General features: G+C 37.2%; 2 protein-coding genes across 7 annotated transcripts; both read left to right on the top strand.

Moving 5' to 3' along the window:
• Positions 1 to 288: 288 nt before the first annotated feature.
• On the top strand, positions 289 to 6,444 carry SUB (Leucine-rich repeat protein kinase family protein). Its single transcript, XM_089047802.1, has 17 exons — positions 289 to 576; positions 664 to 769; positions 1,014 to 1,143; positions 1,221 to 1,292; positions 1,779 to 1,844; positions 1,948 to 2,019; positions 2,125 to 2,196; positions 2,279 to 2,350; positions 2,486 to 2,551; positions 2,682 to 2,747; positions 3,359 to 3,723; positions 3,804 to 4,204; positions 4,462 to 4,733; positions 4,966 to 5,095; positions 5,265 to 5,401; positions 5,525 to 5,681; positions 5,949 to 6,444. The coding sequence occupies exons 2-17, from the start codon at positions 670 to 672 to the stop codon at positions 6,009 to 6,011; spliced, it is 2,241 nt and encodes a 746-aa protein (XP_088903928.1). The 5' UTR covers positions 289 to 576; positions 664 to 669; the 3' UTR covers positions 6,012 to 6,444.
• Positions 6,445 to 7,955: 1,511 nt separating this feature from the next.
• On the top strand, positions 7,956 to 16,048 carry LOC103324665 (katanin p80 WD40 repeat-containing subunit B1 homolog KTN80.1). Of its 6 annotated transcripts, none has more exons than XM_008226762.3 (18): positions 7,956 to 8,325; positions 8,865 to 8,995; positions 9,233 to 9,350; positions 9,677 to 9,903; positions 9,989 to 10,091; positions 10,468 to 10,538; positions 10,873 to 10,947; positions 11,024 to 11,167; positions 11,295 to 11,472; positions 12,074 to 12,580; positions 13,215 to 13,271; positions 13,362 to 13,720; positions 13,954 to 14,079; positions 14,464 to 14,538; positions 14,663 to 14,775; positions 15,233 to 15,349; positions 15,430 to 15,498; positions 15,603 to 16,048. In XM_008226762.3, the coding sequence occupies exons 1-18, from the start codon at positions 8,301 to 8,303 to the stop codon at positions 15,661 to 15,663; spliced, it is 2,556 nt and encodes an 851-aa protein (XP_008224984.2). In that variant the 5' UTR covers positions 7,956 to 8,300; the 3' UTR covers positions 15,664 to 16,048. The 6 variants fall into 6 exon arrangements, 4 of the variants coding, with proteins under 4 accessions (XP_008224984.2, XP_088903927.1, XP_008224985.2 ...); XR_016124997.1 differs by having other exon boundaries at positions 8,008 to 8,325; positions 14,464 to 14,542; XR_001677588.2 differs by having other exon boundaries at positions 8,008 to 8,325; positions 13,951 to 14,079; positions 14,464 to 14,542.
• Positions 16,049 to 16,361: the final 313 nt, after the last annotated feature.

Raw genomic sequence — 16,361 nt, 5'->3', positions numbered from 1 at the left:
GATGGATATATTTGGGATTATTATACTCGCATCCTTGGCCCTTGTATAAGTGGGGGATTTGATTATAAAAAGCAAAAAGAACCGGCGCGGAGTTCCCAGCTATCTTAAGCATGATATAATTTATAATTTATAATTTGAGTGGAGAGAATGTCCAAGAAACAAAAAAATCAGAAGGACCAAAAAGAAACGGTTTAATTTTTTTCAAACTTTCGAAAATTCGAAACGCATCTCTTTCAAAAAAATACACGCATATAGAGCAGCAGGTACAGAGCACTTCCTGCTTTTCTCGAAAAGACAGTGCAACTGTTCAAGTCCGAATTTTTTTTCTTCAGCTGCTGCTTTCTTTCTCTATCAAAGCCCATCAAAGACTTGATAATTTATTATTTATTTTCCATTTTCAGTCTCAGAAATCTTAGACATAATTGCCCGCGTTGTTTTTGCTAACCACAATTTTTAGCTGAACCCAGTTCATCTCGCACCTTCAAGCTTCATATAGTTCGTTATACACAGCCATGGCGTTTTGGAAGCTTTGAACTTTTTAGCTGGGTTTAGAACTCTGTGTGCTTTTTTATTGAGGTTTTTCATGTTCAAGGGTTTTGCTACTTTTTTTTTGGTGGGAAAATAAAATAAAATAACGACAAAAAAGTTGGTTTCTTGACGCAGCCTGGAATGGGTTGTGTGAGGTGGGAGTTACACATGCAGTTCTTCATTGGGTTGATGCTGATTCTCATTGTGCCATTTTCTGTTGCATTGACTGACCCACTTGATGGTAAGTACAGCATTCAAATTTTTAAAGCTATTTATATTCTCTGATAGTCCTCTGTTTGATTCCTGGGAAAACTTGAGGCAAGTTAGAAGCAAAAGTTGCTAGCAACTGGCTTTCGAATCTGTCAAAAAATTTCAATTCTTTACTCTCATATTCTGCTGTTTTGCTATTTATGATTTTTGAAGTCTTGAACTTTTTCTTCTTACTATGGATGAATATATGGTTATTGTGCACGTTTGTCTTTCAGTTGCGGCAATAAATGGCTTATACGTTGCTCTAGGCTACCCACCTCTTCAAGGATGGCTTCTTGTTGGAGGAGACCCATGTGGTGATCACTGGCAAGGGGTTGATTGCGTCTTCTCAAACATAACAGGACTGTATGTTGATTCCCTCTTTTGTAAATAGCACAATCGAATCTTTTAAGCAGTATTTTCTGAGCTAGTTGGATTAACAGAAAGCTTAATGGAGCCAAACTGGGAGGACAGCTGGGTGATAGCTTGGGACTCTTCGGTTCAATTATAGAAATGTGAGTCTCCTTTTCTATTGAAGTGTTGGTCTTGTGCTTCCAGTTATCATATAGCTAAGGTTCACATCATTCAGATTAACTTCTTAAGCTATTTTCTGAATCTGCCCGTTCATAATGGTTTGAAACCTGAATTCCATTACCTTCTGGGTCACCATCTATATGTTAAAAAAAAAAAAAAGAAGCTAATTTGGTGTTGCATGTCGACACATCGATTTATGAACTAAAATACTGTAAAACTTGTAATACAAATTGTATTTTTCCAAAAGAAAGTGTACCTTTTACAACTATTTGCTTGAAGTGATTCTGGTGTGTAAGTGAATAAATAATCGGTTTAATCCAATCATTCTGCATTTTCTGGTTTTCAGCATCTGAATAGTCTACCCACTGACTGGAATTGCCTGCTTACCACTGACTTGAATTGCCTGCTTACGTTCTTTGAATTTATATACATAATCTTATGAAGCTTTGTTAAATTTTATGGACCAGAGATTTGAGCAACAACCATATTGGAGGGAGTATTCCATCATCTTTGCCCCCTACTGTCAGAAACGTGTATGTCTGGACCCCAATCAGTTTTGACTATTGTTTAGCAGTCAGTATATCCTTTTTTGCACAGCTCCTAACAAGATTATATGTTTTACTTCCCCTTCTTTAGTTCTCTATCAAATAATCTGTTCACTGGAAGCATCCCAGGTGGTTTGTCATCTTTAGTTCAGTTGTTGCAACTGTAAGATTTCATACAACCATTGCTTTTCTTGGTGTTGTATTGGTAATTACTTAGTTTGTTGTCATTTTTCATTTCAAAATGATTTCATTTCTATGTTCCTGTCAGGTCATTAGACAATAACCATCTCAGCGGTGAAATGCCAGATGCCTTTCAACTGCTTACTGGTTTAAACAGATTGTATGGGTTTTTAATTGATTCAGTTAGTGTTCCTCTGTTTTACAGTTCCTCGTTTCGGTCATAATGATATATCATGGTGCAGGGATCTGTCTGGTAATAATTTAAGTGGTCAACTGTGCCCCTCATTGGGTAATTTGTCATCTCTTTCTACATTGTGAGTCTCCCTGACAAACTTGACTTTTTTTGGAACTAGTGGTGCCTGATAAGTTACTGACTGCATAAGATATCTCATCAGCTATTTACTATCCATGCCTAATCTTTGCTAACTGTAAATATTTCTTAAATACAGGAACTTGCAGAACAATCGCCTGGTTGGAACCCTTAATGTGTTACAGGATCTTCCCCTACAGGATCTGTAAGTTCTGACATCCTTCATAGCTTAAATTGGTCTCATGGCTTTTTCTTTGCATGTTTGCTTGAGAGATGATTCCATTTTAGTTCAGAAGCTCTCTTCAGCAACTCAAAATTGTTATTTTCTGATGTAGGAACATTGAAAACAATTTATTCTCAGGGCCAATACCTGCAAAGTTGCTTAGTATTCCAAATTTCAGGTAATCCTGAGGAAAACTTTCTTCTTGCTAGTTTGTTGTTAGGCATAAACCTTTCCGTAACATGAATTATGCTAACATTGAAACTTGTGCCACTAATATGCTTCCTTAGTTTCTCCTAGTTAATTTTTTTCTACTGAGATTATGTCATTTTATAGACAAACCTATGAGATTCTTTTAAATAATTTGGGCAGAAAATAAAACATAAACTTCGGGATTGAAGCATCACACCATAAATGAAATAATGAAGTTATTCTGTTTTATGCATTGAACTGGATTGTGCCATGTAAACGTTATGATAGTAAAAAGCTGAAAACACATTATTTAAGAGTAGAAATTGGACATTTACCGTCCGGAGAATTTTTTTTTTATACAAAAAGTAAGTTGCCTTTAGACCTCTAGGATACAGTTACTCAGAAAATGGTTTTATCATTGTAGAATGGTGTCACTGTATTATTTTGGCAAGATTGTATGGCTATCACTTTCTGTCTCAGTATATACATGTTGTTTGGGTTGTTCTTCATTCCCATGGCAATCTACCCCAGAAATTTTACTGTATGTAGTCTTGTTTAAACCTCTTTCTCCTTTTACTAATGGTGACATCTGCTGTGCAGAAAAGATGGAAATCCTTTCAATACTACCATTATTCCATCACCTCCAGCACCAGCACCTTCGTTCTTAGCCAGGGCACCTTCTTCTTCTGAACATCCTTGGAAACAGGCTAATGGACCTTCTTTTCCAGTAACACTAAATTCTGCTACACCTAGGAAATTTTTGACAGCTAAGACGGTCACATGGATTGCTGTCGGAGGATTTTTAGTACTTATTGTATTAATCTTGTGTCTTCTAGTGAGATGTTTCAAAGGAAGGAGAGAAAACAAGAAAGCAAAGCAGCATGAGCTTAATACATATAAGATCCCTAGAGAGAGTACTAAACACAGTGAATCATCACTTCCAGAAGGTGTTCCAATGGAGAAAGGTAACTTTATTTCTATCATTTTACTCAAACATCTAAGTTCTGCTTTTGCATAAAGGTACCTTTTTGAACTTCTTTAACAGTCCCAAAAGAGGCAGTTATGAAACCACTGGATGGATATGGAGTGGACAGCAACAGAATGGCTGTAATTCCAAAGCCGCAAAAGGAAAACAAGATAGATGTGCAAAGTATTGCTGAAAGTTCAACGCATAAGAAGGATCATGTGGTTGACATGACAGACATGGATGCAGAATTTTTGCCACCACCCCCTCCCCCATTTTTCCTTGCTAAGGATACCACAAATCCTGTTGGGCCTACTAGAGTAACTACAAGCAGGTGTCCCATGAAGAGTCCAAACCCAAGCTCTGTAAAAGTTTTTACTGTTGCATCACTTCAGCAGTATACCAATAGCTTCTCTGAAGAAAATTTTATTGGAGCAGGCATGCTTGGCAGTGTTTACAGGGCTAAGCTTCCTGATCAAAAGGTATGATTCCTTTGTTTTTTTGTTGACTGCGGAGACTACCATCTGACCATTTGGTCGTTTGGCTTGTTTTTCCTTCTACATTATACCTTCCGTTTGTTATTTTTGGATGTGGTGTTGTTTCTTCGTTCCGTAGTTAACTAATTAAGGTTTCTTTGGGGTTGGGATGATGCTGCTTGTTTCTTGCAAGCTTTGGTTCGCTTCCTCATTTCTTATGTCTGCCCTGACATCTAATCTTCCACTTCTTGATTCCTTTGTAGGTTTTGGCAGTCAAGAAACTGGACAATACAGCTTGTAGGCAGCAGAGTGATGAGGAATTTATTGATCTAGTGTCTAATATCTGTACAACTAGGCATGCTAATATTGTCGAACTAGTGGGTTACTGTGCTGAGCATGGTCAACGGCTACTTGTGTACGAGTATTGCAGAAATGGGACTCTCCATGATGCACTGCATACTGATGATGAAATCCATCAGAAACTTTTATGGAGTGTGCGCATCCGCATTGCACTTGGAGCTGCAAGAGCTCTTGAGTAAGTAGAACAATGACTCAAAAACCAAGACCATCCTTTATGGAATTCATTAACTGGTTATTAGAAATTCTTAATGTCTCTGTTGTTTCCCCTTTATTGGTGGCTCAGGGCATCCCCTGTAAGGACCCGTAATTTATTCATTTTTGACTTGTGCACTTGGGCAAAGAGGTGGCCCTCCACCCATTTCATTAATCATTTGTACCTGAGTTTCTTTCTTTCACTTGTGGTAAAGGTATTTGCACGAGGTCTGTCAGCCACCCATTGTGCACCATAATTTCAAGTCTGCCAATCTCCTCCTTGATGAAAAACTTGAAGTACACGTCTCAGACTGTGGTTTAGCTCCTCTGATAATGTCTCCCTCTGTAAGTCTCCTAACTTTTAGGTTGAAACCTCGAAATTATACTTGTAAGTAATAAACTTACTTGTTGGGTGAAGCCAACTCACTGTTGGAGATAACAGAGTCTGTGCAATTTAAGCTATAAAGTTGTTTTAAGGATATAATTTGTTGCTGATTTGTTCGTGCACTCTCAGATGTCTGGGCACCTCCTCACTGCTTATGGTTCTGCTGCCCCAGAGTTTGATTCCGGAAGTTATACTCATCAAAGTGATGTCTACAGCTTTGGAGTTGTAATGCTAGAGCTCCTTACAGGGCGGAAGTCCTATGACAGGTTTGCAATAATTTTAAGACTAATATGCTTGTGTGTTTCTTGCATTTTTCACTGCTAAAAGTTCTCAACTCAAATGTATTACCTATCATGCAAGATTATGTATTCTTGTTATTAAATTTCTAGGTCGCGGCCTCGTGGGGAGCAATATTTGGTTAGATGGGCAGTTCCTAAGCTTCATGACATTGATGCATTATCAAGGATGGTTGATCCCTCACTAAATGGAGCATTTACTATGAAGTCTCTGTCACGTTTTGCTGATATTATTTCCTCATGCGTACAGGTGAGTTTCTGCATTCCTTTACCTCTCACAAATTATTTGTTCAAGGCTCTTGCTAGACGATGCATAATGAATATAGAACTTAGAAATTCTACAATTGAATAAATATATGGAGAAGTTTTATGTGTTTTAAGTTCAGAATTACATCTTCATGTCTCAAAGAAAGCATGTGATTTTCATTAAACAACACTTGAATGCATAAATATTTTTGAAGGACTGTTTAGCGTTTAGCTAGAACATGAAGTCACCTTATATCCAATCTTTTTGCAGCGGGAGCCAGAGTTTCGACCACCAATTTCTGAAATTGTCCAGGAACTCTTACAAATGGTTTAGTCGGAGCCTCCACCTCTCCGGCAATGAACATAATGAGGAACAAATCTTAACTGGGAAACATGTCTTTCCCAACCGAGATGGTAAGGTTGCAGAAGTTGCAAGTTGGGGTCTGACAGGGACTTTCCGGAGTAGTGTTTTCAGGGCAAAGCAACATCCTCAAGACCTCGTTTAACATAATTTAATGTGCAAATGTTCAGACAATTTTTGTGTGTGATTATTGTTTACCAATGTAATTATTTGTCTAATAGAAGTGAGACCTTTGTTTTTGTGGTTATTTTTTACTCACTAGGAGAGGAGGTGCATGTGGTCTTTCTCCTTCGCAAACATATTGATAGTTGTGGTCGTTAGTTGTGTGTTTTGTCTTGGCTAGTGTTATTTTTTTTGTGGTAAATACGTAGTTTTCTATATATTCTCAAGAATACAAATTGATAGGCAACGAAAGATCCAGGTGGGACAGAAAGTCAAAAATTCTTTGAGATTTATGGCAAAATGAGTGCCATCCATGATGCTTGTGTGGGATGTCGGATGACTCACTGCCCCATTGGCAGTCAAATATTTTTTTAACAAAAAACTATATCAGTTCAAAGACAGGGCTGTGCTTCACACGTTGAAACACTCCTTGAATGCAACATATGCTGTATCTTAATATGATTCGTTACTATATATATTTCCATTTTGTTGCCGATATGAATTTGAGATTAGTTTGGTTATGCAAAATATTGGTTGAGAAAAGGACTGATTAAAGGAAAAAAAACCAAACTTTAACTGTAATTCATTCTTTCATTATTTCTTGGACTTCTGTTAAAAACTGAGCTTTCACTTTCACTTTCACTTTTTTTTCAAAAAAATCAAAAGTTTATGATTGATTGGCTACACTGACCACCAGTGTTAGGGCAAATCCACAATCTCGAGTCGGAAAGACTTACGCGCGGCACCCAACTGTCAGCTGCCATCGATATGGATTTATGTATGAAGTTACATATCACGCACCAATGAGGATTGCTAGCAGCGGGACTCGAACATTGATAGTAGGGCTACACACAGTGCAAGGACCATACCTTTCATTTTCAGTCTTCAGACTTGTGTCCAGTTGGTGGTTTAGACAGTTGAAGGAGAGGCTTCTGATTCTGAAACTGCAGTTGGTATATTAATAAATAATATGCGTTTTGCAGCAACCCGGGAATTGATGGTTTCATCTGATTAGTTTGTGGTTGGTTGCTTCTAAATGAATTTATTTGGTCCGTGAAGTTTTCTGAAAATCATTCTACCAGAAAAAGACTAACTTTTTTTCTTCTGGAAATGGGTCCAATCCATGGTAGTTGAAAGTTAGAAGAATGAGTGAAAATGAAAACATTAATTCCTGTCGTGGAAAGCAAATTTTGATAATCACATGCACTGTGTATTGTGTTTGTGCAATGAATTGGTTTTGGCCACAAACTTCCAAATCTCATGCCAATCATTTCTTTATTTGTAAATCAAATTATAATTACCATTAACTAATAATGTAAGTAACATGTCTTAATCCTATAATTTCTATTTAACACAATTAATTAACCCTCAAGAACAAATAAAACAAGAAGAAGAAACTGGTTTTTAAGGAATCTGTTAGTTGTCAATTAGGCAAGTCTACTATCCTAACTAACTAATGTTGGACAAAAGTCATTTTCCCACCTCCAAATAAAATTTGATCTAATTAGTATTTTAATTATCCATTCACTCACAGACAATAAAAAATAATTAAAATTAAATATATATTCCCCAACGTGCAGTGCAGAATTAAAAAAATAAATTACATGAATGAAAGCAATAAAAAAATTGGAAATTCCAAACCACCCAAATTGAACACGTAGACACCAGCGCCTCACAAAATAACCGATCAGGGGCTTCGACGTAGTTTCACTGCTCGCACGGTTAAAAACGAAGGGCATTTTGGTCAATCAAAACAGAAGCAGCGAGCGGAGAGAAGAGGTAGAGAACTTGGTGCTCGCTCTCTGACAGTCAAGGTCCTCAGATTCTTCAAAAGCAAAGAGTTCCTTTGGTTTTCTTCATCTTATTTTTCACTGTTGAATCTGAATATCGACTTCGTCTGTTAGATTATTCCATCGGAATCCAATTCCTATATTTCTCAGTGGATTTCCATTTCAGCTGAAATTTTTGAGAAAGGAAAGAAAAGCCGCTTCAGCTCAAAGCTCTAGTTCTGATCAAGCTGAAGTTACCGATATCAAGTTGAAGTTTTCCGTTTCCCGACGTCGTTTTGGCTCCGGATTCAGCTTTTCCGACTAGCTCAGAATGGCTAAGCGCTCATATAAGCTGCGTATCCTTTTCTAAATGTTTGATTTTCTTGAGATGCTTAGCTGGAATTGAGCTCTGTTTTTTCACAATCTTGATCTAATTATAATGTGGTATCTTTCTAACATGCAGTGGCTAAGCTCAACTTGAAAGTAGAGAGATTTATATTTTTCTTTTCTTTTTCTTTTTTGGTTGGAAATTGACGAATTTCATGCTCTGCTTGGTAGCTCAGAAAATGTAGGAAAATAAGCAAATTTATAAAGATTTTACGTTTCGTGAAATGGGGCTGTCACTCTGTTAGTTCAGTTATGCTTTCCCATTATGATAATAATAAGGTAAGATTTCAATAAAAGTACTCAACTTGGGTTATAAATTTTTAGTTTAGGATTTTCATTTAATCTCGCCTAGTTGTTTAATTTTGGATTTTATTTTTAATGGAAAAACGAGGGATGGAGAGGAGCATAAGAGCAGATTTATTTGGTAACCTGTTGTGCATTGTGTTTGGCATTTTTGTGATTATGTATTTTTCTCAAAGGAATGTTTTCTTGACTTAATGGAATATAGAGGAATTTGTGGCTCATTCAGACAATATTAATTGTCTAAATATTGGGAAAAAGGCGTGTCGACTTTTTGTTACCGGCGGTGATGATCACATAGTCAATCTTTGGACAATTGGCAAACCCACTTCTTTAATGGTACTGGTCTTCCTGCTTTGATATTCAGTGTTGCACTTTCAACACAATATGGAAAATTTGTAATTGTTTTCTACTTCTGGATTTTTCTTTGATGTGCAGTGAGTTGTAGGAAGTTCTCTAATTTTGATAATCAAGTACATTACTTTTTATTAATTCTATGGTTTCATGGTTTCACGTTTGTTTTGGTTGTTGGAAACCATGGCTTACGCTCCTATTCATTTTGGGGTAAATATGCAGAGTCTTGCCGGTCATACGAGTCCGGTTGAATCCGTAGCTTTTAATTCGGCAGAAGTTTTGGTACTTGCTGGAGCTTCTTCTGGTGTGACAAAAATATGGGATCTTGAGGAAACAAAGAGTAAGTTGGCTGCTTAATCTATTTATTGTTGCTGGTCAAACATGACTCTTCCTTTTAAGAACTGTTACATGCTCTGATTCTGCGAGGCAACAGATGCATGGCAGAAGTGATATCTTGTTAGACTTAACATGAGATAATGTGATATAATTTAAGGGATCATGGCACCCATTTGATAGGCTTAGCCTGCTATGAGAACCTATGAGTACATCTCTTGTGTCCAAGTCTTCACCTGTTGTTGATTGGCGCCTGCAGACTAGTAGCCTTGAAAGTAAGAGTAATATTTTCAGTAAACTTCTAATGTGTTTGTTATTGTTATTGAAGTGTAGTGGTTCGCACACTTAGTGGACATAGATCCAGCTGTACTGCTGTTGAATTTCATCCATTTGGTGAGTTCTTTGCTTCTGGTTCCACGGACACTAATCTAAAGATATGGGATATTAGAAAGAAGGGATGCATCCACACGTACAAGGGTCATACTCAGGGCATCAGTACAATTAAGTTCACGCCCGATGGTCGCTGGGTAGTTTCTGGTGGGTTTGACAATGTAGTAAAGGTAACAAACTAATAAATGATCACACATTTAATGGGTGGCTTCCAGCAAACTATCTTTTCCATGATCCTCCTGTTATTTTATGTAGGTATGGGATCTAACAGCTGGGAAGCTCTTGCATGATTTTAAATTCCATGAAGGACATATTCGATCCATAGGTTTTCATCCCCTTGAGTTTCTCTTGGCCACAGGTCAGTGAGACTTATATTGGCATGTCTTAGATATAAGTTGGCTCTGCATGTGATTGAGGAATTTCCGGAGATATAAATTGGATAGCATTTGTGTCCAACTTGTTCAAGCAACTCTTACATCTCGCTGAGGATTTTAATGAATCTTAAAATTGCATATGGAAATCAATTTCTTGCTCTGGTTCATTTTATCTTTTCTATTTTTGAGCCATGCTTAACACGACTATTCTATAACCCATGCAAAGGTTGCAGCCTTATTAATGATTTGTAAGCTTCTAAGCATGCAGTTTGTCCCTTCATATTTTCTCCTCCGCCTTTTAATCTCAGCATTCTCATCATTGTGTTTATGTATTAGCCTAATCTACAAAATATATTCCAGGTTCGGCAGACAGAACTGTAAAATTCTGGGATTTGGAAACTTTTGAACTGATTGGATCTTCCAGACCTGAGGTATTGAGTTTATGTTCTGGAACTAAAAGTTTATGGTGAATATTGAAGGTTTTTATTTTATTTTATTTCTGTTGTGTTTTCCTTTAATAAAGCCGGAATGTGGTTGCTAGAAAAACAAAATATCTAAGGGGAATTAAATCAGTTGAAACAATATATTTGTTTATCTTGCAGATGAAGCCTGCTATGTTGCCATTTCTTCTTTTCTAACTTTTCTCATCTCTCTCTCTTTCTCTCTCATATGGATAAATAACACATTGTATGCTCCTTTAGTCCTTGCTTCTTGTAATGCGATTTTCATCCTGCTCCTCTGACAGAATCTTTTCTGCCTTTCCAGCCTACAGGAGTACGCGCAATTGCCTTTCATCCTGATGGGAGGACCCTGTTTTCTGGATTGGATGACAGTTTGAAGGTTTTGTTTTGTTTCTTTCAGTACTCTATGGGATTGTATCTGAAATGAATCAGAAACTTAAGATCTCTATTTGTAGGTTCATTCATGGGAACCTGTAATATGTCACGATTCTGTTGATATGGGATGGTCAAGACTTGGTGACTTATGCATTCATGATGGGAAACTATTGGGCTGCTCATACTATCAAAATTCTGTTGGAGTTTGGGTAGCGGATGTATCGGTAGTCACCTGACCTTAAATCTTTTTTCCTGGGTACTCCTTTTTATGTTGTTTTGAAGCTCCAAATGTTGTCATTAAGCCTGAAAACTGTGAGTTGTAATAGTACCATTACGCTCTTTCTGTCTCAGCTTATTAAGCCATATGCAGCTGGTTCAACACCTGTGCAAAATGACGGTACAGCCCAGAAACCTTATGTTAAACTTCAGGAAACCACGGGGAAGGTAGAGAGTGGTATAAGGAGTCCGGGCTTGCGGTGCATGTCTCCTGATTATGACACTAAGGACATAAAAAACATATACATTGATTGTAAGCTTTCTCTTTTCATGTTGATTTTTTAAATTTTTTTATTTAAATTTGGGTGCTTTGTTTCCATCCTTATTTTTTTCATAATGCTTATGGTATGGCTTGCACTTTGGACATAGATTGGTCCCCCGTGTCAGATTTTGGTTGTTGACTTTTTAGTTCTAGATTTATTCATCCTCTTAGTTTTCCATGAGAATCCTGTTTTGGCAATTATCTTAGATGCATGTACAAACTGAATTTATTCACATTATCATTACCTTGATTAAATTGAAAACCTTTTATTACTCTTATTCATTGAGGATTGGCCTGGTTTTGCTTAAACCACATCGAGACCAGAGATGAGTAGTTTGTGATCCTGATCAGAGCATTAGCTTTTGAAAACCATTTTGGTTTCTGGTCTTTGTAGACAGAGATGATCCTCTCCATTCATGATATAAAAATGTGGAGGTCGTGGGTATGAACCCATGAGGGAATCTAGATTTTCCCACTGTCAGAGAAACATATGTTTAGATTTTTCAGATATGTGACTTTTTGTGTGCATTTATGTTTCTTCTGACTTCAATTTTTCCTTACTCTTATTTTCTGTTTTATGTTCACTATAAAGCTAGTGGAGGAAAGCCAGTTACCTCACAGAGAATGGTTTCTCCAAGAGTTGTACCCTCGTTGGATTCAAAGGAAGCCACTGCTGCAAAGCAGAGCCCTTCAGTAGGGTTGCCTCCAAAATCTAACGAACAAGTAGTCAATAAATCCCTGGTTGTGCCTAATATTGTACCTCGGAGCAGTCCTGATGGAAAGGATACGGCTAACTCTGGAAGGGAAGCTGTTGCGTTTTCAAGGACCAGACGTGGTATGTTGCTCAAACCAGCTCATGCACGAAGAGCATCAAATAGCAAAATTGACTTCGAGGAGCTGCCACCGGATGTTGAATCTGGAAAACTTTACAATATGATGAGCAAATCAGATAGTGCAATGGATCTTAACTGTCAAACCAAAACTGTATCAGAAGATAGGGCTAGAGAGTCGTGCGAGGAAAATCATTCTGAGATCAAGAGTGTAGAAGAGAAGTTTGAAAAAGTTATATCGCTGAAGAAGGCCTCTAATCAGGAATCCAGTAAGTTTTTGCTCTTATATAGCCGTCTATTTATAACTCTAAATTATATATTTTAATTGGTTCTTGTTCTTTCTTTTCTTTTCTTTTTATAAATTTGACTTATGTTATCCTTGATTTCTCTTGATTGAGAACCTGTTCATTATCCCTTTTTGCTTATCAAACCTTAATTCACTTCTGTGTTTGCTTACTCGAGCTGTTGTGTCTTTAACTAAATGCTGTTCTCCTGACAGCATTTAGTTAAAGCATTGGCCAACGAAACTAGCAACACTGTGCTATTCCCTTCACGGGATCCATAATTGGTCTTATTAATCATAAATGTTTTAACTACTGAGGTTTTATGCGAGTATCAGACATGTAACAATCTCCATTAGGAGTATATGTTTATTGCTAACATCAGAGCTGTTAGTACAACTTCCGAGAAAGTTTATGAGGGCGTTTCTCTATTCTTTACTGCACTCTGCTGCAACCCATACTAGAAGAAATAGATAAATTGATAAAACAAGGAAATGTAATATAAGGAGTCTTAATTGTATTTCTGAATAATAATATTTATTCAGTAGTTGTTCTCTGTAATAATAATCTTTGTTTTTTATGTTCTCTAGCTGGTACTTATTGATTTTCTATAATGTTTCAGGAAATGGATCCCTCAATTGCAGCAAGGAGGCAAACTCTGTTAAATTTGTGAATGGAGGTTTGCCATTGCTTACCTTCTTCGTGATTCTAAATCTAAATAACATATTAGTGGATGTCACTGGATTTCTTAAGATTCTGCTTTTGGCAGTTGCAGTTGTACCAGGAAGGACTCGCACCCTGGTTGAGAGATTTGAAAGGAGAGAGAGATTTGATCGTAATGAAGATCAAGCAACTAGCATTTCTAGTCCTGTAATACCTGAAAACCTAGCAACTAGCATGACTAGTCCTGTGACACCTGAAGATCAAGTAACTGGTATATCTGGTCCTATGATACCTGAAGTTGAATCTAGTATCTCTAGTCCTGTGATACCTGAAGTTGAAGCTAGTATCTCTAGTCCTGTGATACCTGAAGTTGAAGCTAGTATCTCTAGTCCTGTGATTCCCGAAGTTGAAGCTAGCATCTCTAGTCCTGTGATACCTGAAAGGGAAAAAACATCCACCAGGCTGGTAAATTTTCTCTGCCTCATGAAGCTTTTCTAGTCTTACATTATGAAGAAAGTTACCATCTCTATTAGATTAGGCCTTAAGAGCAAGGGGTTTATTTGACATGCAAAAAAAAAAAAAAAAAAGAGGGAATCTGGACAATTTGTCCACAGCCTTTGCCAATGTACATATCACTTATTCTTTCAACCTGGAATGGAACATAAACATACCTTTTATTTGTTGTTTGTAACTAGCAGAAAGAAGGACCTCAGATTTCTGGGAGGCGTATGGCCTCTACAAATAATGGGGGTCCTAGTGAAGATTTGATGCAAACTCATGAAGTTTTTCTCAGTACCCTTCGTTCCCGCCTGACAAAATTGCAGGTAAATTAACTTTCTGTGCATGTTTGTTCCATGAAGTTTTCGCACATAATCTGTTGTCATTCTTCTGAAAATTAATTTTTATGTGACTCTGCAACCTAATACAGGTAACTTCGTCGGACGCCTGATATTTTGTTCTCAGATTTGTTCCAATCTAGGGTTCTGTGTTAATACACGATATTTATAATGTCTGAATCGCTTCACCCAATGTGATTGAAAATCTGTTCTTACGATAATAGGTTGAAAAGGAAATTTATAGGTGCCACATTACATTAATTTAATTTCTTCATTTTCTTTTTGGGCCACATATGAATTGCCTCTTGAATATTTCTTTCAAGCACTGCTGCCTTGCTGGAAGTCATGACATACACTTCTGTGCAACTGCAGGTGGTGCGGCATTTTTGGGAACGGAATGATATTAAAGGTGCTATTGGTGCTATCAGGAAGCTGCCAGATCATTCTGTGGGTATTTGTTGGATGAGTTCATGTGTGTTGCATATACTATTTCCAGTGGTTCTAACAAGTAAACCGCTGTTGCTCTCTGTGCATAATTGGGTTTTCTTAGAATGATCTTATAATGGTGCAGGTACAAGCGGATGTTATTAGTGTTCTTCTAGAGAAAATGGATATCCTCACTTTAGATCTCTTTTCTCGTTTGCTTCCTGTGCTTCTGGGCCTACTTGATAGCAAGATTGAAAGGTAATTGTTTAATGAGTGAGGTTGTAAACAAATTCATGATTTTAGCAGTGGATGATGTGAGTAGTTGGAATTTCAGTGGAACTGGTAAAATCTTTGACATGAATTACTAGCTACTAATAATAGTAGTGCCAACACATGAACAAATACTGTCCTTTTTGTTTTCAATAAGGACAGTTCAATTTCATTTGTATAGGAGCGCAGTGTTGCTAGTTTAGCAAAATGAACTTTTTGGTAGTTTTATTCTTTTAGATGATCTTTTTTTTTTTTTATTTTATGATTTATAAACGTCATTGTGAAATCTTCTTGAGCAATGAGAGTCTCCCACGCAGCTTAATTTATATTGTGTGCTTATATTCAGGGGTAAGGGTCTTTGTCCCAAATCCCCATGCCCGTAAGTATTCGTTGGATTTGATTGCAGTCTTACAAAAAATGTTTTGTATATGCTGCAAATGTACAGGCATGCAATTGTGTCGTTGGAGATGCTATTGAAGCTAGTGGCAGTCTTTGGCCCAGTGATACACTCGACCATTTCAGCACCTCCAGCTGTTGGTGTCAACCTTCAGGCAGAGCAAAGGTAATGTGTATTAAGAAATTTGCCTCATTCTCTTTTCATATGTTGCGAAAGAAATTCAATTTGAAAATTTGAGTATACAGGCTCCAATGCTGCAACCAATGCTTTATCCAGCTGCAGAAGATCCAGAAAATTCTTCCGGTCTTTGTAAGGTTAGATGCGGACTCCGATGATCTAAGCCACAATAATTTTTTTTTAAAGATGTCCTTGCTAATGCCATAAGGATTGGGCATGATTTAATTTGTTTTGAATGTAGGAGGGGTGGTGTGCTGGCAAGATGTGCTCAGGAATTGAATCTAGTTCTTCAACAGTCATAAGAACAGATACTGTCTGCCAAAAGTGCAAAAGGATGGCTTTGGCTTGGCTGGCTCTCACAATTTTGTTTTACAAGTCCTCATGAGTTTTGGGATTTAGTCAATAACGGAATAGAATACTAAAGCTCAAGAATTTTGCGAGGCAAAGCTTCAAAGAAAAATCTCTCACTTGCTTCTAAGAGCTGGAAGACAGAAGTAGTCATCCCTACCGTTGGATCATTTTCAGGCATCACATTGCATTGAGTGAGAATCTCCTGATTTTGTTGCTCTGTATGGTGGGGAGGGTTGCTGTTTGTAACTTCGATTCATTTTGTAACCTGTAATGCTATACATGAACACTGCAATTTCTATCCTTCGATGATATATATAAATATACTTGTTCTTCAAACTAGCACTTCTTTTTCATCCACATTCCGTAGGTTATCAACAACATTCATGAAAAAAGAAACTTATAGAGGGATGTGAAGGGGATACTTTTAAAGATAGAAAGTAGAGAGACAGAGAGTGACTTGTGAAAATGACACAATATTGAACTATCATAGGGAAATTTTGTCCTATGTTGCTTTGTAACACAAGCACATGTAGAAAACAGAATATTAACGATGCTAAAGGCAATCCAATGGTAGAGAGAGAGTGGAGAGAGAAACCCCTTTTATATTTGACCTACATGTAACGTGCTCTATTATTTCTGGTTATATAGT

Source organism: Prunus mume, linkage group LG3 (genome assembly GCF_029339155.1).
Source record: "Prunus mume cultivar Tortuosa linkage group LG3, ASM2933915v1, whole genome shotgun sequence".
NCBI classification, from domain to species: domain Eukaryota; kingdom Viridiplantae; phylum Streptophyta; class Magnoliopsida; order Rosales; family Rosaceae; genus Prunus; species Prunus mume.
Note: the sequence above shows the minus strand (reverse complement) of the source record. Positions and strands in the feature narration are given on the sequence as shown.